Source organism: Sus scrofa, chromosome 1 (genome assembly GCF_000003025.6).
Source record: "Sus scrofa isolate TJ Tabasco breed Duroc chromosome 1, Sscrofa11.1, whole genome shotgun sequence".
NCBI classification, from domain to species: Eukaryota; Metazoa; Chordata; class Mammalia; order Artiodactyla; family Suidae; genus Sus; species Sus scrofa.
Genome location: NC_010443.5, coordinates 106,087,911 through 106,111,858, shown reverse-complemented (window position 1 = coordinate 106,111,858; position 23,948 = coordinate 106,087,911). Strand labels below are relative to the sequence as shown.

The 23,948-nt window shown below is 37.9% G+C and overlaps 1 protein-coding gene across 10 annotated transcripts in view; it reads right to left on the bottom strand.

The window, feature by feature from the left end:
• Positions 1–23,948, bottom strand: part of WDR7 (WD repeat domain 7) — a 375,679-nt gene that overhangs the window by 299,832 nt on the left and 51,899 nt on the right. For 6 of the 10 annotated variants that reach the window (XM_021093595.1, XM_021093608.1, XM_021093599.1 and 3 more), the window contains 3 exons: positions 21,945–22,086; positions 21,455–21,703; positions 19,998–20,218 (listed from right to left, as the gene is read on the bottom strand). In XM_021093595.1, coding sequence (XP_020949254.1) covers positions 19,998–20,218; positions 21,455–21,703; positions 21,945–22,086 — 612 coding nt within the window. The remainder of the gene's footprint in view (positions 1–19,997; positions 20,219–21,454; positions 21,704–21,944; positions 22,087–23,948) is intronic. The other 4 variants (XM_021093602.1, XM_021093613.1, XM_021093606.1 and 1 more) reach the window with 1 other exon arrangement.

The window sequence follows — 23,948 nt, the reverse complement described above, 5'->3', positions numbered from 1 at the left end:
CTATTTCTTGGGCCGCTCCCACGGCATATGGAGGTTCCCAGGCTAGGGGTCGAATCGGAGCTGTAGCCACCGGCCTACGCCAGAGCCACAGCAACGCGGGATCCGAGCCGCATCTGCAACCTACACCACAGCTCATGGCAACGCCGGATCGTTAACCCACTGAGCAAGGGCAGGGACCGAACCCGCAACCTCATGGTTCCTAGTCGGATTCGTTAACCACTGCGCCACGACGGGAACTCCTGAAAAAAGTTTTTATTTTATTTTTTATTTTTTTATTTTTATTTATTTAAAAAAAAGCTTTTTGAATTCAAGAAAATGCCATCCTCAGAGTTCCCATCGTGGCGCAGTGGTTAATGAATCCGACTAGGAACCATGAGGTCGCAGGTTCGATCCCTGCCCTTGCTTAGTGGGTTAACGATCCGGCGTTGTCGTGAGCTGTGCTGTAGATTGCAGACATGGCTCGGATCCCGCGTTGCTGTGGCTCTGGCATAGGCCGGTGGTTACAGCTCTGATTAGACCCCTAGCCTGGGAATCTCCATATGCCGAGAGAGAGGCCCAAGAAATAGCAAAAAGACAAAAACAGAAAAAAAAAAAAAAATGCCATCCTCAAAAAGATTTAAAAGCCCTACATCAGATTATCACTCTTAGTAAAAACAAACATACACTGCAAGTATTAAATAAGAGCACAAGGTGTGCTTTAAAAAGGAGATTATGAGATAAAATTTTATGAAGGGGGAGTTCCCGTGGTGGTACAGTGTAAACGAATCCAACTAGGAACCATGAGGTTGTGGGTTCAATCCCTTGCCTTGCTCAGTGGGTTAAGGATCCTGCCTTGCCATGAGCTGTGGTGTAGGTCGCAGACGTGGCTCCGATCTAGCATTGCTATGGCTGTGGCGTAAGCTGGCAGTTACAGCTCCGATTAGGCCCCTAGGCTGGGAACCTCCATGTGCCACGGGTGTGGCACAAAAAAAAAAAAAAAAAAAAGATCAAGGGTAAAATAACTGGATTCCAAAAATTCTAGCTTTTCATTTCCACATGATGCTTTCTCTTCTAACATATATTTACATAAATGTGTTTTAAAGAACAGATCTGTTCTTCTTTCATATAGTGCAATAATGACGAAAAGTGGCAAATGACATGCCTCATCCACAAAAAAGAGTTTGGCCCCAAATAAAAATCTTATATCATCCATGTAAATGAAAATAAGCATATGAAGAGTTAAGCCTAGCTTTACTGTAATGAGCAACAGTCTGTAAATAGCCAAAATAATCAAGACTGAAAACAAACAAAAAGAAATCAATATTACTAAAGTCCAAGAAAGCACAGTTATTAGAGGTACTTAACTCACAAGAAAAGATGGTTCTCTCTGTTTTTTAAATATGGATTTAAATAGACCTAATTTTTCTTCTTTCAAGAAAATGCTGGACCAACTCGTGTGAAGAAAACTGGCCTAGAGTGGAAATGGCCCAATACAGTAAAACCTCATTAATTTTGATTCCATTAATTAATTCTGAGTTGATGGTTACCTTCATAGGCTGTGTGAAAACAAATTAATGGTATAAACAAAGCAAATGTCTAGCCTATTTAAATGTAAAAGGGAAAAAGACCATTCTCAAGCATCACTTCGGTATTAATTTTAATTCAAACAATGAACAGGGTAATGATAAATAATTCTCAGCTACCTGTTAAATGAAAGCACTTACAAGATTTGCTAAAACACAATTAATATGGTTTCTTCTTGTCTGTCCTCAAAACTACTGAAGAAGCACTTCTTAAAGAATATTTGATAACTCCTATTTCTCTTTGATTTAGACCCGGCTTCCCCACAAAGGAGTTGAAATAGCAAAATTTTTCTATTAGTAAATTATTAAATTCTAGAGATCCTGATTATTAAACACTTACTTCACCTACAACGACTGATTCTATAATTTAATTCCATTCTACTTCACTTTCTTCCACTTTGACTTGGAAAAGTCACCTAACCATGACTTAACATCAAGGGTATTTTAACAAGAATAAGACATTTAAATTGCGTCATCAGAATAATTATACAAGAACTAAAAAAATGTGAACCTTGTACTTTTTTTTTTGGCCGTACCTATAGCATGTGGAAGTTCCCTGGCCAGAGATCAAATCTGTGCCACAGCAAGGACAGCTCCAGATCCTTAACTGCTAGGCACCAGGGAAATCCATGAACCTTGTATCTTCAACTAAATTATCTGAAAAGCATTCACATTCCAAATTTGTTTGATCACATACCCATTTGTTAAAAAAACTGTATACAGTGTATTCTCACTATATGTACAAATTATATATGTGCTTTATGCCAACATATCATGTACATTATAAAACATGCACAAGAATGTATACTTTAAATGCTACTATTTTAAACTTTACCTTATAGGTTCTGTGATAACTTATTAAGAGAAAAGAATCTGAAAAAGAATACAGAAGTGTATATGAATCATTTTACTACACAGCAGAAATTAACACAGCATTGTAAATCAACCATATTTCAATAAAATTTTCTTTCATTTTTTATTATAGTTGATTTACAGTGTCCTGTCCTGCTGTACAGCAAAGTGACACACACACACACACACACACACACGTTCTTTTTCTCACATTATCTTCTATTGTGTTCCATCACAAGTGACTGGATATAGTTCCCTGTGCTATACAGCGGGACCTCATTGCTTATCCACCCCAAATGCAATAGTTTGCATCTACAAACCCCAAACTCCAAGTCCATCCCACTCCCTCCCCATAACCCTTGGCAACCACAAGTCTGTTCTCCATGTCCATGAGCTTATTTCTTTTCTCTAGATGTTCAACTTCAATAAAATTTTAAAATACTAAAAAAAGTTTTTTTTAAATACTAAACTTTGGGGGGAAATGTATATTTAAAAGGATGACTCAGTTTTAACAAATTTAAGATGAAATATTTTCTTCAATGTCTTTAATAACTTTATGTTAGCATTAGCCAATGTCAGAATCAGTCAAAGCACAATATATATCTTTAAAAAGGCTTCACTGTTAATGATAATGGATGTAATACTGTTTATATAATCATGAATTTTGTGGCTGCTTTCTTGACAGATTAATCAAATGATCACTGTTCAAACCTCATAATATGGCTAATGAAAAGGTATTTCATTTTCACTGGAAATACCGTCCATCATTATATTCTCTGCCCATTTTGCAATGGCTAGGTTTAGACCTACACAGGATAATGTGCAGTTCTCCTAAGCAAACACACTTCCCTGGGCAGCACACCTGGTAAGACCCTCCTTGAGGTGGCAGGCCCACTCTGGGCCCAGGTGATATGTGCCCGTCTGATGTACGAAGCAAGCCAGGCACCAGTGTCCTTCCATCTAACAAATGTTCATAAGCTCAATTTCTTTTTCTTTTTTTTTTTTTTGCTATTTCTTGGGCCGCTCCCACGGCATATGGAGGTTCCCAGGCTAGGGGTCGAATCGGAGTTGCAGCCACTGGCCTACGCCAGAGCCACAGCAACGCGGGATCCAAGCCACGTCTGCAACCTATACCACAGCTCACAGCAACGCCAGATCCTTAACCCACTGAGCAAGGCCAGGGACCAAACCCGCAACCTCATGGTTCCTAGTCAGATTTGCTAACCACTGCGCCACGACGGGAACTCCTCAATTTCTTAAAGTTAGAAGAAAAGAAATAAATGAGAGCTTTAAATATTCTATTCCCATGCCCCCATTAATGATCACGGATTCCATTTTAGCACCTACAGCTATTAAAGGACCTAAAGAGTGTTAACACACAAATACCATAAAAAAAATTGTTGTTGTTGTTATGGAACAAAACTTGGACAATGTAGACTGAGTATCTGACCAACTGGTTGGTACTCTATAGGTGAAAATTATTCAAAATCATGTTCTAGACACTGCACTAGTTCCTTCCTAGAAGCAAAATATTCCAATGACATCGAAAGCTAATTAAAAGCAGGGGCTAAGAAAAAGCAACAGAATATTTAACCAAGTAAAAACTCTTACTTTGGTGAAAAAATGAAGGTAAGTGGGGCAAGGAAAAGGAAGAAGATACTGGACCAAAACAAATATATTTTAATCCCAATTATTATTTTTCAAATAATTCTGATCATCAACCAAGTAAAGGCTCACTGACTCTGCCAGTAAATAATCCTCACGGTACATTAGTGCTGAGCAGCAGAATGCCACAAGCTATCACAGGATCTGACAGAGTCAGAATGTACCACCTAGGTCATTCAGCCTGACCTTATGCATTTTACAAGACTTTGTTTTAAACCATTCCCAGAAACCTCTTATGTAACCTGTTCCTAAGTATCTGCCATGAATTACAGAAACTAGAGACAGCTAGTTTATCTCACCCACTAGCTCTCTGGAGAGATGATTCTGCTTTCTAACGGTTTCCCATGTAAAGTATATATATGTATATTTTTTCTACTTTTCCTAATTTGTTTTCTAAATTATCCTTTTTTTGTATCATTTTGGAAGCAATCTCTTAGCTGCCCAAAACAATTTTTCTCTTTGCCTGAATAATCTCAAAATGTATGAACAGTAACTATTGTCTTCCCTCCTAAATATGCCCATCATTAGACAAGCTATAAATGACCAGCTTCTTTCACTCATAAATCAATCCCACTATTCTCTTAATCATTATTTCTTGACTTCCCAGAACTCTTTGTCTCTGGAACATAAATGTGCAGTTAAGATGAATCACTTTTAAATATTATCACTTTTAAATATTCTATCTACAGGGGAAAAAAGAAGTCTATGAGTGTTAATTTCATTTCCACATTTTCACAAAATCAGATTTAAAACATTTTTTTTTCAGAAATCTATCCTTCTTTAAAAAAAAAAAAAAAAAAAAGGCAGAGAGCTATTTTTTTTTAGTAGCTGTTTTAGAAAATAAGACCATGTGGCCCAACCAAAACACTGACTAACCATCTAATAAGGACAGTCATGTTCTATATGAAAACAAGACTTTTAAGGACAAGTTTTAATATTCTCATTCATTTACTACAAAGAAAAGATAACAATGAAGAAACAGTGGGCTAGTCAGAACTCCATCTTTCTTCAACTACTTCCTCATTAATAAAACAGCAAATAAATATGAAGAATTTAACCTAAAATTAAGAAGATAATGCCTACCACAGAAAAAAGTTATTTAATAAACGATACTGAGATAATCTGTTACTTTAGGGAAGAACAGATGTCTTTTATCCTTTCCGCACCCCACAGACATAAATAAATTTCAGACAGGTTAAAGTAATTGATGTTTGTTTTAATCCAGCTATTGTTTCTTAATGAAATTTGATCAAATTTCTGAGCTAGGGAGGATTCCAGGATTCAAAAATAAGAAGGAAACTAAATAGAAAAACATAAATTAGATTACATAGGAATGGAGATTATCTATAGATTAAAAAAACCAAAAGTAAATAATAAACCAGAAGAAAATTTCAACAACAACAATAGAAAGCATGTAAGCTTAATATTTCAATTAAGTTAAGTGCTCATATAGGCACTAATATCTTCAATAAACAAATAGGCAAAGGACAAACTACATCTCAAAAGAAAAAAAAAATCACTAAAATCCTCATAGAAAAACTTCATTATCTCTAGTAATCAAGGGATTGCAAATTCAAACAATCAAATACTCCTTCTACCTATATATTTAGCTAAAGACTGTAAAAATCATAATACCAAGCAACTAACATTTATTGGGTTCTTACTTTGTGCTGGGTATTATTCTAAATACTTGGCAGTAATTCACTACAGTCTTACAACATCACTTTGAAGTAGATACGATTATTACATGGGAACTAAGGCACGGAAGTAAATAAAAACGTCTTAGGTTGGCAAAGGATGATAAAATAGGCATGAGGGTAGAAAATAATTTGGTAATCAATCTCAATAGCATTAAAAATTTTAACACCTATTATGCAAAAATTCTGAGGTTCTAATCTAAAAAATATCTACACAAGGAAATAATCATAAGTGAAAACAAGTTTTACAAAGACAATCAATGTTGTATTATTTACAATAGTTCAAAATGGGAACAATCTATACATCCAAAGTAGGAGAATTGCTAAGTAAATATTGTATGCTCACATATTATAATGTTATAAATTATTAAAAATCACTTTTGTGGATAAGTATAACTTGGGAAAGCATTTGTTAAAATATTAAATGAAAACTCTATGTGCGTAGATAACTATATATATAATCACAAGTGTATGGTAAACAGATTTTAAAAGTTAAAGGAAAAAAAATGTTCAAGTGTTAACTGTGATTCTCTTATGTGGAAGGATAACAGGTGACCTTTTACCTTCTTAGCTATCTCGTTTTCAAAAATCTTAACTGCGTACATGTTAGACTTATCAGATTGCAATTAAAATTTGCATCATATTTTTTAAAAAAAACAAGTAATCTGTGACAAGTAAAAGAAGGTAAAAGGTACCTAAAACTAAAAATCTCAACTTAAATAATCAAAGATGAAAAGCTAAAATATAAATTACTAAAGAACTAAACAACGCACAGTTCTCTAAAGAAAAATTAATATTAGAGGAGTTTGAAAAGAATAGCTGTTTTGTTCTACAAAATGAAAGATATTTAATAAATTAGCCATTTAAAATTAAGTATGCACCAAACTCTTATTTATTATGTAAATCAATTTAAAATAGTCAAAGTTGGAGAAATGCAATTATTTTTACATACACAGTTACATCTAGTAGGAAGCAATATGTATGGTGATCAAGTTTGGGGCCTCAAGTTGGACTACTTAGGGTTCCAGCTCTGTCACTTGCTAACTGTGTGACTTGGGCAAGTTATTTAACCTCTTTGAGCCTCATTTTTCTGTATCATGTGGTTAACGGCAATCAGCATTAACCATAACATACAGAATTACTTTGTGAAGTAAACGAAATGTACATATAAAAATCAGCACAGTGACTGATACATCATGCGTACAAAAGATGATGGTAAATATTATCTTTACTATTATTAGTATTATGTCACTACGTACCATAAATTCTATCTTTTAAAATGTAGTTGTATTTATTTTCTGAAGGAGTTGCCAATGTTCAGGAATCCACCAGGAAATATAGAAGACATTTTATAATTAGGATAGTTTCTCCTTTTCAGTGTTTTCTTCTCATATTAATAGCTCTGCTTTAATCTAAACGGTTCCTTCATGACCATCACTATCACTCATGTATTACCTTAAAATCACATTAATGAAACTTTTAGCATTTTTAACAATTTGAGTCAAAGTAGTCATTCCAACAAGTCAATAACTACCTTCCACTGTCCCCTGATTTTTTTCTTTTCTTTTTTTTTTTTTTTTTTTTTTTTGTCTCTTTAAGGCCACACATATGGCATATGGAGGTTCCCAGGCTAGGGGTCGAAATCAAAGCTGTAGCCGCTGGCCTACACCACAGCCACAGAAACACAGGATCAGAGCCACGTCTACAACCTATACCACAGCTCACAGCAATGCCAGATCCTTAACCCACTGAGTGAGGTCAGGGATCGAACCTGCATCCTCATGGATGCTGGTCAGATTCATTTCTGCTAAGCCACGACAGGAACTCCCCGTGATTATTTGCCCACACATTTTTTTCCACTGAATTTACTTTATAATTTTTAACTTCATGCTTTCAAAATATTAAAATGATTTTTTTGGATTTTTATTTATTTATTTATTATTCTTTTTAGGGCCACACCAGTGGCATATGGAAGTTACCAGGCTAGGATTCAAACCAGAGCCCCAGCTGCTGGCCTACACCACAGCCACAGCACACATCTGTGACCTACACCACAACTTGTGGTGACACCAGGTACTTAACCTGAGTGAAGCCAGGGATTGAATCTGCACTCTCATAGGTACTATACTAGTAGGGTTCATTACTGCTGAGCCATAATGGGAACTCCTAAAATGCTTTTTAAATTTCAATTACATATCTATGGGTTTTAGAGACTGAGGCAGTCAAATTTGCAGACTCAGAAAACATTCAGCTGACTCCCCACAACAGTCTGCTGTCCTCAGTTACTGCCCAGCCCACACCCATACCTCAGCTGCACATTTAGGAACTAATATCTGTCACAAAGGGCCTCACTGCTCAGTGTGAACTGAACTATGACTGCTGGTGGCTGTTGGTTCTGCTCTTCTACTTTCTGGCTCTTCTACTTTTTGAACTTCAATGGTACCTTCCATCTGACCTGATAACTCTCAACCCACCTGCTTGACTTCTATGAATAGATGCTGGACTTCGTCAAATGCTTTCTCTGCATCTATTAAGATGATCATGTGGTTTTTGACTTTTCTTTTGTTAATGTGGTGTATGATGTTGATTGATTTGCGTATGTTGAACCACCCTTGTGAACTTGAGGTGAATCCCACTTGGTTGTGGTGTATGATCTTTTCTGTATGTTGTTGGATTTGACTGGCTAAAATTTTGCTGAGAATTTTTGCATCTATATTTATCAAAGATACTGACTATAAAAATTAAATACCTAGAACTAAACCTGACTAAAGAGGTGAAAGACTTATATACTGAGAACTATAAAACATTCAACAAGGAAATTAAAGAGAATTCAAAGAAATGAAAAGATATTCCATGCTCCTGGATTGGAAGAATTAATATTGCTAAAATGACCAGACTACCAAAAGCAATCTAAACATTCAATGTAATGTCTATCAAACTACCCATGACATTTTTCACAGAACTAGAACAAACAATCCAAAAATTTAATATGGAACCACAAAGACCCAGAATTGTCAAAGCAAACCTGAGGAACAAAAACCAAACAGGCAGCACAACTCTCCCAGACTTCAGACAATATTACAAAGCTACAGTAATCAAGACAGTGTGGTGCCAGTACAAAAACAGACACACAGACCAATGGAACAGAATAAAGAACCCAGAAATATACCCAGACCCCTATGGTCGATTAATCTTCAACTAATGAGGCAAGAATATAAAATGGGAAAAAGACAGTCCCTTCTTCAAGTAGTTCTGGGAAAACTGGACAGGTGCATGTAAATCAATGAAACTGGAAGACACCATCACACCATGCACAAAAATAAACTCAAAATGGCTTAAGGACTTAAATATAAGACAAGACACCATCAAACTCCTAGAAGAGAATATAGGCAAAACATCCTCTGATATCAACTGTACAAATGATGTCTTAGGTCAATCTCCCAAGGCAACAGAAATAAAAACAAAAATAAACCAATGAGACCTAATCAAATTGACAAGCTTTTGTACAGCAAAGGATACCATTAAAAAAAAAAAAAAAGACAGCCTATAGAATGGGAGAAAATAGTTTCAAATGATGCAACTGATAAGGACTTAATCTCTAAAATATATAAACAACTTACTCAATTCAAGACAAAAAAAAATACAACTGAAAAAGGGGCAGAAGAAATAAATAGACATTTCTCCAGAGAAGACATATAGATGGCCAACAGGCACATGAAAAATGCTTAACATCAATAATTATTAGCGAAATGCAAATCAAAACTACAATGAGGTACCACCTCACACCTGTCAGAATGGCCGTATCATCAACTAAATAAATAACAAATGCTGGAGAGAGTGTGGAGAAAAAGGTACCTTTCTTCACTGTTGGTGGGAATGTAAACTGGTACAATCAGTATGGAAAACAGTATGGAGGTACTTCACAAACTAAATATAGAACTACCTTATGACCCAGCAATCCCACTCTTTGGCATATAATTGGACAAAATTTTCGCTGAAAAACATAAATGCGCCCCTATGTTCACTGAAGCACTATTCACAATAGCCAAGAAATGGAAGCAACCTAAATGTCCATCAATAGATGAATGGATTAAGAAGATGTGGTGTATATACACAATGAAATACTACTCAGCCATAAATAAGAACAAAATCATGCCATTTGCAGCAGCATGGATGGAACTAGAGACTCATCCTAAGTGAAGTAAGTCAGAAAAAGAAAGACAAATACCATATGATATAACATATCTAGAATCTAATATTCAGCACAAATGAACCTAGCTACATAAAAGAAATAAACTTATGGACTTGGAGAACATACCTGTGGTTGCCAAGGGGGAGAGGGAGAGAGTGGGATGGACAGAGTTTGGGGTTAGTAGATGCAAACTATTGTGTTTGGAGTGGATAAGCAATGAGATTCTGCTGTATAGCATAGGGAACTATATCTAGTCACTTGTGATGGAACATGATGGAGGATAATATGAGAAAAAGAATATGTAATATATATATATATATACACATATATATATATATATGACTGGGTCACTTTGCTATACAGCAGAAATTGACAGAACATTGTAAATCAACTGTAATAGAAAAAATAAAAATCTGAAGGAAAAAAAAAAGTCCTCCCCAATGTCTAAGAAAAAACATTGACTTTAAAAAAAAATCAGAGTCCCCTTCATATCTCCACGGTTAAGGAACCTGACTAGGATCTGTGAGGATATGGGTTCAATCCCTGGCCTCTATCACTAGGTTAAGGATCTGGCATTGCCATGAGCTATGATGTAGGTCGCAGATGCAGCTTCGATCTGGCATTGTTGCGGCTGTGGAGTAAGCCGGTGGCTGCAGCTTTGATTGCACCTCTAGCATGGGAACTTCCATGTCCTGCAAGTGCGGCCCTAAAGAGCACACACAAAAAAATTATCATACATCACCTGACATGCTGCATTGTTGTTTTTAGTATACATTCAGGCACTCAGATATATGCTTTGACTAACATTTAAGAATTTATCTTGGGAGTTCCCGTCGTGGCGCAGTGGTTAACGAATCCGACTAGGAACCAAGAGGTTGCGGGTTCGATCCCTGCCCTTGCTCAGTGGGTTAACGATCTGGCGTTGCCGTGAGCTGTGGTGTAGGTCGCAGATGCGGCTCGGATCCTGCGTTGCTGTGGCTCTGGTGTAGGCTGGTGGCCGCAGCTCCGATTTGACCCCTAGCCTGGGAACCTCCATATGCCGCAGGAGCGGCCCAAGAAATGGCAAAAAGACAAAAAAAAAAAAAAAAAAAAAAAAAAAAAAAAAAGAATTTATCTTAATGGAGTTCCCATCATGGCTCAGTAGTTAACGAACTCGACTAGTATCCATGAGGATGCAAGTTCAATTCCTGGCCTTGCTCAGTGGGTTAAGGATCCAGAGTTGTTGTGAGCTGTGGTGTAGGTCGCAGATGTGGCTTGGACCCCGAGTTGCTGTGGCTGTGGCGTAGGCCAGCATCTACAGTTCCGACTGGACTCCCAGCCTGGGAATCTCCATATGCTGCGGTACAGCCCTAAAAAGACAAAAAAAAAAAAAAAAAAAAAGATGTTGGAATACACTTAGTGACGTAGAACGACGGTTAGATCATCTTTAGAATATGTCTGTATTTTCCACAACAATGTGTCATTTAGTTAAAAAAATCAACTTCAAAAAGATGATGCTGAATACATAAAAGCACATGAAAATAGTCCCAAAATCTAAGAGAATTGACTGGTACAGAAAAAAAGAATATTATAAAACATTATGTACATTCTGACATATTTTAATTTTTTTTTTTTTTTTGCTTTTTTTTTTTAAGGGCCACACCCACAGCATACGGAAGTTCCCAGGCTGGGGGTCGAATGGAAGCTATAGCTTCCGGCCTAAGCCACAGCAACAGCAACCAAAGACTCGAGCCATGTCTGCGACCTACAGCACAGCTCACAGCAACGTGGGGTCCTTAACCCACTGAGCGAGGCCAGGAATCGAACCCACACCCTCATGTATCCTAGTCAGATTCGTTAACCACTGAGCCACCAAGGGAACTCTCCATGTTTTAAATAAAGGTTAGTTTTGCTTCTTGCTTTTGTTTCCTTTACATTAACAAAGTTTACTCTGCCATGGCTTCAGAGACTATGCTACTATTACAGACATCATTTTTGTTTTAGTTTTTGGCTATTTTTGGCCAAGCCTGCAGCACACAGAAGTTCCCAGGCCAGGGACCCAATCCACACCACAGCCGTGACAATGTCAGATCCTTAACCTGCTGAACCACAAAGGAACTCCCACAGACATTGTTTTTTAAACACAACACCCAAATTAATTTTTTTTTTTTTTTGTCTCTTGTCCTTTTAGGACCGCACCCTAACCCTAACCCTAACCCAGGCTGGAGGTCTAATTGGAGCTGTAGTCACTGGTCTATGCCGGAACCACAGCAACACCAGACCCGAGCCATGTCTGCAACCTACATCACAGCTCACAGCAACGCAGGATCCTTAATCCACTGAGCAAGGCCAGGGATCAAACCTGCAACCTCACAGTTCCTAGTCGGATTTGTTTCCATTGTGCCATGATGGGAACTCCTTTTTTTGGCAAATTAAATTAATAACAAAAGTCCAAATCCAAAAAAGCAAGATAAGAGTTAATTCAGGAAGAAACTTTAGGTACTTTTTTCAGAAAGAAAGGACATATATTAAAAAAGAAAACCTTCTGGCTGCAAACATTACACACAAGCACACATATAGACACATATACCATTCATATTATCAGAGCTCTGTCTCTAAGAGCTAGGGATTTAATATTGTCAAATGCAGACACAAACAGGTTAAATGCCTGACATTCCTGTTTTCACAAATCCATGCTGCCCCCTTCTGGACAATGGAGATAAATGACAATACAGGTTTAATAAGATAAAATGAAAAGCAATCATTTTTTCATAATCCATTAAAGAACTTAGCCTATATGCTCGCACTAGGAAGCATATTTTATTGGTACAAAATTTATTTTGAAACATTTTCCAAAAATTCTATTTTTTTTTTTTTTTTTTTTTTGTCTTTTCTAGGGCCATACCGGCGGCACGTGGAGGTTCCCAGGCTAGGGGACAAATCGGAGCTGTAGCCACTGGCCTACGCCAGAGCCACAGCAATGCCAGATCTGAGCCGCTCTGCGACCTACACCACAGCTCACGGCAATGCCGGATCCTTAATCCACTGAGAGAGGCCAGGGATCACACCCGCAACCTCATGGTTTCTAGACGTATTCGTTATCCACTAAACCATGAGAGGAACTCCCTGAAAATTCTATTCTGAATATAGTTCTAGCAGAACCAAAAGTTCTGATAATCCAATCACCCACACCAATGAGAGGGAAATAATATTAAATATATATTTACAACAAGTTAATAAAACTTAACACTTAAGTCACATCTTTTGTTCCCTGCCATATTCATACCCTTCACTCCTCAAAGTAAACAGTCTGAATTTTGTACATCTCTTTCCAGTTCAATTTTAATAATTTTACTACCTACACTTGTATCCATAAATACACAGTACGACTTTTGTGTGTTTTTTTAAATATAAGTAAACGTTATCATACTGTATGACCCACACAAATGTTCCATGGTAAATAAGAGGGGCAAGTAAAATAAACCAGCAGGGAGGTAGAGGAGAGAGGTCAGATGATTCTCCTCTGTAACTACATAATCCTCCTGCGAGAGACTCAGAGGCAGTCTGCCATTGCAGCACTGCAGAAACCTGGAACATATCTGGCCCTCCCTTTCTTTTTTCTGTTTTTTAGGGCCACACCCCTGGCATAGGGAAGTTCCCAGGCTAGGGGTCAACTTTGAGCTATAGCCACTGGCCTCCACCACAGCCACAGCAACGCGGGATCTGAGCAGCATCTGTGACCTACACCACACAGCTCATGGTGCTGGGGCAGCTCACCAGATCCCTGACCCACTGAGCATAGACAGGGTCTATGTCTATGTCTACGTCCTCACGGGTACTAGTCAAGATTCATTTCCACTGAGCCACAACCAGAACTCCCTGCCCTTCCTTTCAATTGCTCTCTTTCTCAGACCACCAAGACATGGGCATACTCTTTTGGCCTCCCTAAACCTAAAGTTCAGATTTTGCAAGTGCATCCAAGCCTACCTCTGACAGATAATCAAATCTGGAAAGCAGTCTATCTCTAATCCCTCTGAGTTACTTTCATGTCTCAGTTATTAAAATAAGATTAAACTAAAATGCTATAGTTCTAAAATATTAAAACATTAAGAGTACAGAAAGTTTCTGTAGGATTATAAAATATCACACTCAGGATTAAGGGAATGACATAGCTGGAACGAGGAGGGGGAAAAAGATTTGCTTTTTATTGATAACCTTTAATACCATTTGCATTTTATATACCTAATTACAAGGTATTTTAAGATATTACAGTAAATAATATTCTAAGTGCAGATGAAAACTTAGTAAGGCACTTAAAATTTTAGCAGGCCTGTTTTTAAAAAGATTTTTCTAAAAAGTCTTCTTTATGAGTATTTGAAGTAGCAATCTAATAATATGAAAGTTTCACTTTAAATCTGAATCCTACTAAAACTGCCTAAGAACTATCACATCTGAATAGTAATTTATAAAGCTAAAACCACGCACTTAAAAACAATAAACACAACTCGCAAAGACGCATGTATCTGATATTCATTGCAGCACTCTTTGCAATAGCCAAAACGTGGAAAGAACCTAAATGTCCATTGACAGAGGAGTGGATCAAGAAGATGTGGTACATATACACAATGGAATACCACTCAGCCATTCAAAGGAACAAAATACTGGCATTTTTAGCAACATGGATGAACCTAGAAATTATCATGCTAAGTGAAGTCAGCCATACAATGAGACACCAACATCAAATGCTTTCACTGACATGTGGAATCTGAAAAAAGGACAGAATGAACTTCTTTGCAGAACAGATACTGATTCGCAGACTTTGAAAAACTTATGGTCTCCAAAGGAGACAGTTAGGGGGGTGGGGGGATGTGCTGGGGTTGTGGGATGGAAATCCTATAAAATTGGATTGTGATGATCATTGTACAAGTATAAATGTAATAAATTCATTGAGTAATAACAAAGGAAAAAAACAATAAACATAACTTGGAATGACAGACAAAAATGGCGTAGGAGTTTCTTTGTGGCACAGCAGGTTAAGGATCTGTCATAATTGCAGCAGCCTGGGTCACTGCTGTGGTGCAGGTTCAGTCCTTGGCCCGGGAACCTCCACATGGTGCAGATGTGGCCAAAAAAAAAAAAAAAAAAAAAGGTATAGAACTTTATTTCATCAGGTTCACTCCAGTTTCTTTTCATATATTTTTTTCATATGTACACAGTGTACATGTACCTTTCATATGTGAATATAGTACATGTCTATGTCTTTCACATGAATAGATAGTACATTTTCTCTTCTCATACACACACACAATCCAGAACCATCTCCAACTGAATTTTTTTATCTACGTGTTGTAATCTTAAGGAAGAAGAAATAGAAATAGCAAATAACATTAGAGATCTTAAAACTACAAGTTCCACCCCCCCCCTCAGGAAATCAATATGCTATTAGTCAAATCTCATATTATTTTTTGTGCGGTTTACCAAAGCTCTTCATTTCTCTGAGTACCTAGGACAGGGCCCTGCCCTTATCCCCCAGAGCATTTTGTTAGAATCTCTCCTTTACCATGGACAGCCGGCCCTTTAAGAGACTTAGTGAAATACTTGCCTGACCCTCCTCCTAAAACATGTTTCTATTTCTTGGAACAGTGAAGCACATTACTTGGCAGATAGCAATACCACTCCCGCCAAACTTTCTGAATTGTTTTCAATAACCGTTTGGCACTATACAATCCTGAATTACTTCAATAATTTCTACTTCAAAGGATATCTTCAGGAAGTATCTTAACTTTCTTACATATTTTAATTCTTTAAAATAATCTGTATCACATAAAGTTAAATCTCAGTTAACCAGACTATTCAGGAAATCAAACAATTTTGTTTTCTGGTTTTTGTGGGGTTTTTTGCTTTGCAGGGCCACACCCGTGGCACGTGGAGGTTCCCAGGCTTGGGGCCAAATCGGAGCTACAGCTGCCAGCCTATGCCACAGCAACACGGGATCCAAGCCGCGTCTGCAACCCAAACCACAGCTCACAGCAACGCAGGATCCTTAACCCACTGAGCAAGGCCAGGGATCAAACCCACAACCTCATGGTTCCTAGTCAGACTCATTTCTGCTGTGCCACAATGGGAACTCCTCAAACTCAATTTTAAAACACTTTGCCTAAATGGGCTTTTACTATTCTGAAAAAATTAAGTATTTCTTAAAATTCCTCAAAAAATGAAAAATAAAAACTCTTCAACATACAATAAAAAAATAAAACCTACTCAATATAGGTGCTCTACATGATACTGCAATTTTTATCATCTATGAACATGTTGAAAATTTTTTTTTGGTCTTTTGTCTTTTCAGGGCTGCACCTGCGGCATGTAGGTTCCTGGCTAGGGGTCAGCTGCCTACCTACGCCAGAGCCACAGCAACGCCAAATCCAAGCCACGTCTGCAACCTACACTACAGCTCATGGCAACACCGGATCCTTAACCCACTGAACAAGGCCAAGGATCGAACGTGCATCCTCATGGATGCCAGTCAGATTTGTGTCCACTGAGCCATGACAGGAACTCCCACATGTTGAAATTTTTAAATAATTAAACTCCCAGTAACAAAAGAATAGAGAAATGCCTTATTAAAAATAAAATATATAGAACTACTGAGTTTGGAACTAAATTAATGATAATCTATAACAAGAATATGGAAAGATTTTTAGGTAAAAAGATGCTAAAAGAGCACAAAAATGAAAGAGTGGGAAAAGAAAGGATGACAAAGAGACACCCAGACAGGAAACAAATAAGATGTGCACACGTGTGAAGATATGGGAGGGCATACAGTCTGTCTTAAGGGCTCATCTCCAGCCACAGATTCTTTTCCACCTAGTAGGAGGGATTTCATTTTTTTCACTGTCTACCTAAGCTAGGAGACAAGTACTTTTTCTTAACAATTTCCCGTGTTTTGGTAAACATGAAATAACTATGAATTAAGATTTGTACATTCTTAATTATAATTTAAGTCATTTTAAAAATACAAGCAATGTATCTCTGTTTTAGAATAACTTTTCCTGAAAAATAAAATTGCAAATCAAAAGTCCACTTCTTTGTGAATCTAAGATAAAAAAAGAAGACTATATTTTTTTGGCCATGCCCACAGCACATGAAAGTTCCTGGGCCAGGAATCAAACCCACACCATAGCAGCAACTCAAGGTGCTATAGTGACAATGCCAGATCCTTAACCCACTGCACCACAAGCGAACTACCGGAAAATCTATTCTCATCAAAAAAGAAGAAGACAGTAGTTCCCATTGTGGCTCAGTGGTTAACAAACCTGATTAGTATCCATGAGAATGCAGGTTCAATCCCTAACCTCGTTCAGTGGATTAAGGATCTGGTATTGTCATGCACTGTCGTGTAGGTCACAGACAGTGCTCGGATCCCATGTTGCTCTGGCTGTGGCATAGGCCAGTGGCTACAGCTCAGATTTGACCCCTAGCCTGGGAACCTCCATATGCCGTGGGTGCAGCCCCCCCCCCAAAAAAATAAAAAATTCCGTATACATCTTTAATTATTTCATTTAGCAAATATTTATCATCTTCCAACTACTAGTTCACTTTAAAACAAAAATATTTTTTTGCTAAAAGAAAATGACCTTGGGTCAACTTATGAGAAGGACAATTCAAGCATTAGAAACACCATAGGATGTCAACTCTAATCTCAACAAAATAGTCATTTGCTAAGTTTAGCAAATATCAAATTCTTAATTTATTAATCAGAATTTTACTTGATTTTCAAACACATTAGCTGTTGAACCTAAAATTATCAGCTTAATGAATAAATTATTAACTAGGCAGTCATTATTTACTTGTTAAATTATCACAAAGCTAAAAGCAAATTTGTCTTAATTAGTATTTTTAAAGTTAATTAAAAACAAGAAAACTCTACTGTTAAACCTACAATAAGTAAATTATTTTCCAAGAACCAGACTTGTCTGTGTCTCTCTTCCTCATGTTTCCCAGGCAACTAGCACCCATGGCCAGCTCCTAGTCTAGTAAGGAGACCATTCCCTATTTAGTTGCATGTTGTCAACAACATTTTATTATATTAAATATCCACTTGAAATACTTTTTAAAAGAAACCAAAAAATGTTCTCATACAAATATATAAGCAAAAAAAAAAAAAAAAACAGGTTTCCGTTATACCTTAGTGGTGAAAAAACCAACTAGTTTCCATGAGGACACAGATTCAATCCCTGGCCTTGCTCAGTGGTTAAAGATCCAGCGTTGCCATGAGCTGAGGTGCACATCGCAGATGCAGCTTGGATCCTGTGTTGCTCTGACATAGGCTGGCAGCTGCAGCTCCAATTTGACCCCTAGCCTGGAAACTTCCATATGCTGTGAGTGTGGCCCTAAAAAAAGACAAAATAAATAAATAAATACACACACACATACAGTTCAAACAGAAAACATGACCCTACATAAACTACTCAAAAAAACTTTCCTTTTAATATTTGTAATTAGGAGTCCCCATCGTGGTTCAGTGGTTAACGAATCCGACTAGGAACCATGAGGTTGCGGGTTCGGTCCCTGCCCTTGCTCAGTGGATTAACGATCCGGCATTGCCGTGAGCTGTGGTGTAGGTTGCAGACGCGGCTCGGATCCCGTGTTGCTGTGGCTCTGGCGTAGGCCGGTGGCTACAGCTCCTATTCGACCCCTAGCCTGGGAACCTCCATATGCCGCGGGAGCGGTCCAAAGAAAATAGCAAAAAGACAAAAAAAAAAAAAAATTTGTAATTAAAATAAGTAGTATATACTAGTATTTTAAATGTTTCATTATTACAAAAACGAAAATCAGTCAAATCATTAATGGCGGCTTTAAACCGGAATAAAATAATCTAAACTACCAATTTCAAAATCAAAAAATTAGATATTTCACCAAATTTGCTGTCAGAGGTGAAAACACTATGGGGCATACCTACTGTAAGATGAAGTTTTTTGTTTGTTTTTTGTTTTTTTGTCTTTTTGCCATTTCTTGGGCTACTCCCGTGGCATATGGAGGTTCCCAGGCTAGGGCTTGAATCAGAGCTGTAGCCACCGGCCTACGCCAGAGCCACAGCAAAGCGGGATCCGAGCCGCGTCTGCAACCTACACCACAGCTCACGGCAACGCTGGATCGTTAACCCACTGAGCAAGGGCAGGGATCAAACCTGCAACTTCATAGTTCCTAGTCAGATTCGTTAACCACTGAGCCACGACGGGAACTCCAAGATGAAGTTTAGAACAGGGATTTTAATAATGTGATAACTTATAAGTACAATTACAACCATAACTATTTCATTAAATAGACATAAAATTGGTTATTTAAATAAATACACAGAAATTTTTCACAGTGATGAAGATAAAGAAAAAACTAACAACCAAACTGGGAAGAAAGAAAAAGGAAAAAAAATTCAAAAAAGAAGGAAGAGAATAATTACCTAAATTTTCAAATCTGGCAAGGAAAAAAAAAAGAGAGCGTGAGAGACACGGATATTAGGACCTCCTACAATATCACCACTATCAAATCAAAGGAATTCTGGCACTGGCAGAACATAGCATATAACGTACATCATCAAAAAGACCAATTAAGATAAGTAGAAAGGCCAGGAAAATGTCCTGGATTTTGAAATGAGACTCCTTGTAAACACTGGATCAGATATAGGAGTAAAATGCTTTTCATTTCAGGAAGATCATAATTGGTGACACTGGATTATGATAAGCATGAATTATGTGTGCAAGAGACGGTGCGTTTGTGTGTGCCTGTGCACTCATGTGTGAGTGTTGGGGAATAGTGACTATGCTCACAAAGGTGGCTAATCACAAGAACAAGTTCATGATTAAAAAACAGTAATTATCAGTCTGTTAATCATCTGTCCAAAGTCCTCCTAAAAATCTCCTGTTTCTAAAGTTATTAGGCTTTTTATATTTGTCACATGCTCTTTAAGTTACTCTAGATTCCATTTATAGTTAAGCCCAATAGCAATACAACTCGACTCCACCAGAGTGAAATAATCTTTTATGATCAACTTACGCTACAGCTTTCCGGCGGAACTAGAAGCTGAGTGATCTCACCACCATGGACACAGAAGATATGTTTCATTTCTCCGGAAAATATGTCCCAAATTATGACCGAAAAATCCACACCTCCAGATATCAGATATCGTTGATCATAACGAGCTGAGACTTGATGAGGATACAGTAAACATGTGACTTTGTTCCGATGACCTCGGAGGGTCCTGTGAGGTGGCCACCCTGTAATTGAGGTTTTAGATTTAAAATGGGAACATTCAAGTCTTCCAAAGTTTCAACAAACAAAAGTAAACATGAAACGTCAGAAGATTCATCATTAAAAGGGATTCTTATTTTATCTTCTAGGACTGCTCCATCCAGTAGAGTAGCTACAGACCAGAGACTACTGAACACTTGCAGTGTGGCTACAGTGGATTTACATGTGCTTTGAATGTAAAATACACCTGAGATTTCAAAGACTTAGCATGAAAACATGTAAAATATCCCACTAGTAATTTTTATATTGATTTACAAGTTGGAATAAAAATAGTTTTGCGATACTGGGATAAATAAAATATATTATTAAAATTAATTTCATGAACTTAATTTCTATTTTTTTTAATGCTGCTATTAGAAAATCACCTACATTGTTACATATCTATTTCTACTGGACAGCACTGTTCTAAAAGATTATCAGTATTATTGATACTATGATAATTATTTAATAAGCCATGGAAATACCTAATAATAAATGGAACTATTAACACATACCAAAGAGAGAAAATTGGATAGTTCTTTTTTTTTTTTTCTTTCTACAGCCACACCTGCAGCATATGGAAGTTCACAGGGTAGGGGTCAAATCAGAGCTGCAGCTGCAGGTTTAAACCACAGCCACAGCAACACTGGATCCAAACCACATCTGCGACCTATGCCACAGCTTGTGGCAATGCCAGATCCTTAAACCACTGAGCGAGGCCAGGGATCAAACCTGCATCCTCACAGAGACAATGTCAGGTCCTTAACCCGCTCAGCCACAGTGGGAGCTCCTTAGTTCTTTATTTACAATCATTACATAGTTTTTATTCCAGTAATAGACACTGAGTACAGGTGATCCTTGAATGACACAGGTTTGAGTTGCATGAGTCCACTTATATGCTGAGTTTTTTCAATAAATACATAATAGCATTATATAATAGCCAGGTGGTTGAATCCAAGGATGCCCAACCACAGATACAGAGGCCCAACTATAAAGTTATCTGCAGATTTTCAAGTGTGTAGAGGGTCAGCGCCCCAATACCCTGAGTTATTCAAGGATGAACTATATTTTATCATCTGCACATTAACCTCTACCACCTACACAGCATGCTAAAGGCTACAATGATTCACTGTATTTGTTAAAAACAAAGAGTGCAGACACTGTCAAGTTCATGGTTACAGAGTTCTCAAAACACTGTAGACACTAGTGGGTCTTGAGGATACCTCTGCGGAGCATGTGCTCCCCTTGCAGCAGCTGCACAATGGCTGTCTGTGTGGCAGGAACAATGACGATGCTTCCGTCCTCACGGCCACAAACGAGTCGTCCGTGGGCTGGTATATACACACTGGCAGTCACCTTCAGAGGTTCGTTGCTATTGGGAATCAAACTCAGCTGATCTATAATCCCGGCAGGACAAGGATTCAGTTTATCAAATGCCTCTTGCAAACTAATAGAAGTTGTCATTTTCAGCCCTGTGGAGGTTTTGTTTGATATAAAAGAAAAATATGTGCATGTTAGAAAAAAAAAATTAAACATATAAAAATAAACGTGCTTACAGTTGATTCAGTAATATACCAAAAAATAATATTGTCATCAACTCTAATTCTAAGACGAAAATGACAAGTGTCCATTATGAATTTGGTACAGAGTGGTCAGTATTAAGGTTGTTAAATTAAAAGAACTGAGAAATTATTGCATGTGATCTACTATTACCTCCTTTACCTTCTTGTTTATCAGATGTATCTGATATGTTCCAAATATTCAATCTTCCAGAAGAATCACCCTGAATTAATAGTTTGTGGAAGTATTCCTTACATCCATAGAAGAACCGAGTAACAGGAGGACAAATTAACAACTGAAAAAAAAATTGTTCAAATACCTTTAGCTATCTTTTTAATCAAAATATTTCACACATTAATATTTCTTCAGATTAGGATGTTAAGCACTTTGCATCAGTACCAGAATAAAGACAAAAAGTGTATTTATAGAAGGAGTATTCAACAATTTTGAAGCATTAACATACAAGTCAACTAATATTCAAATCCAATACATACAACACAAACATTCAAAGAAATGAAAACTACGTTTAGTCTTTCTCTAGAATTAATAGTTTTATTCTTTTTATTTGCTTTGTAAAAACTCATAGCTCACCACAATGCAATTATTTAAGTGTCTGTTATTAAGCAATTAAAACAAAAATATAGCCCTCTTTACCAAAAAGAAGTTTCCACTTAAAAGGTCAAAAGGAGGAGTTCCCTTGTGGCACAGTGGATTAAGGATCCAGCATTGTCACTGCAGCAGCTTGGGTCATTGCTATGGTACAAGTTCAATCACTGGCCCAAGAACTTCCATATGTCCTGGGAGTGGCCAAAAGGAAAAAAAATGGTCAACAGGGGAAAACTGGCTAATTTGAGCTTTCTGCCCATTCCTGACTAGTCACTAAGAACAGCTGCAAAACTAAACCACCAAGCTTGTACAACTCAAGGACTCTTTCTTTTTCTTTTCCGGCCACATCTACGGCATATGGAAATTCCTGGGCCAGGGACAGAATCCCTGCCACAGCTGCGACCTATGCCACAATTGCAGCAATGCCAGATCTTTAACCCACTGCAAAGCGCTGGGGATTAAACCTGAGGCACCTGAGAAACAATACTGGATCCTTAACCCACTGCACCACGGTGGGAACTTCCTCCTTTTTCTTTTTTTGTCTTTTTAGGGCCGCACCCAAGACATATGGAGGTTTCCAAGCTAGGGGTCTAATTGAAGCTACAACTGCCGGCCTTCGCCACAGCCACAGCAACGCCAGATCCGAGTTGCATCTTCAACCTACACCACAGCTCACAGCAACACCTGATCCTTAACCCACTGAGTGAGGCCAGGGATCAAACCCACAACCTCATGGTTCCTAGTCAAATTCGTTTCCGCTGCACCACAACGGGAACTCCCTCCCACCCACCCACCCCCTTTTTTTTTTTTGTCTTTTTGCCTTTTCTAGGGCCGCACCCGCGGCATATGGAGGTTCCCAGGCTAGGGGTCCAATCAGAGCTGCAGCCGCCAGCCTACACCAGAGCCAGAGCAACGCCAGATCCGAGCCGCGTCTGCCACCTACACCACAGCTCACGGCAACATCAGATCCTTAACCCACTGAGCAAGGCCAGGGATCAAACCAGCAACCTCATGGTTCCTAGTTCCTGAGCCACGATGGGAACTCCAACCCCATTTTCTTAATCAGAATATTTTTCAACTAAAAGCATAACGTTTTACTTGGTCACATTTACGTAATCCACTTGAACCTAGCCTGATATGTTAGCTATATATTACCAGGAACAAAAACCATTCTTTAGGGTCTTATGTATATGTTCCCTTTTATTATTTTTTTTCAACTTTTTTTTTTTTTTGGTCTTTTTAGGGCCCCACCCATGGAATATGGAGGTTCCCAGGCTGGGGGTTGAATTGGAGCTGCAGCTGCAACCCACACCATAGCTCATAGCAATGCTGACTCTTTAACCCACTGAGCGAGGCCAGGGATCAAATCTGCGTCCTCATGGATGCTAGTCAGATTTGTTTCCACTGAGCCATGACAGGAACTCCATGTTCACTTTCAATACAAATATTTTTTCTGCTTCAGATCCTATGCTTTCAGTGAGATCACTTATTTGAAAATACTAAATAGTGGTAGATTCCTAAATTTAAAGTTAAGATTGTTAATATACAAAA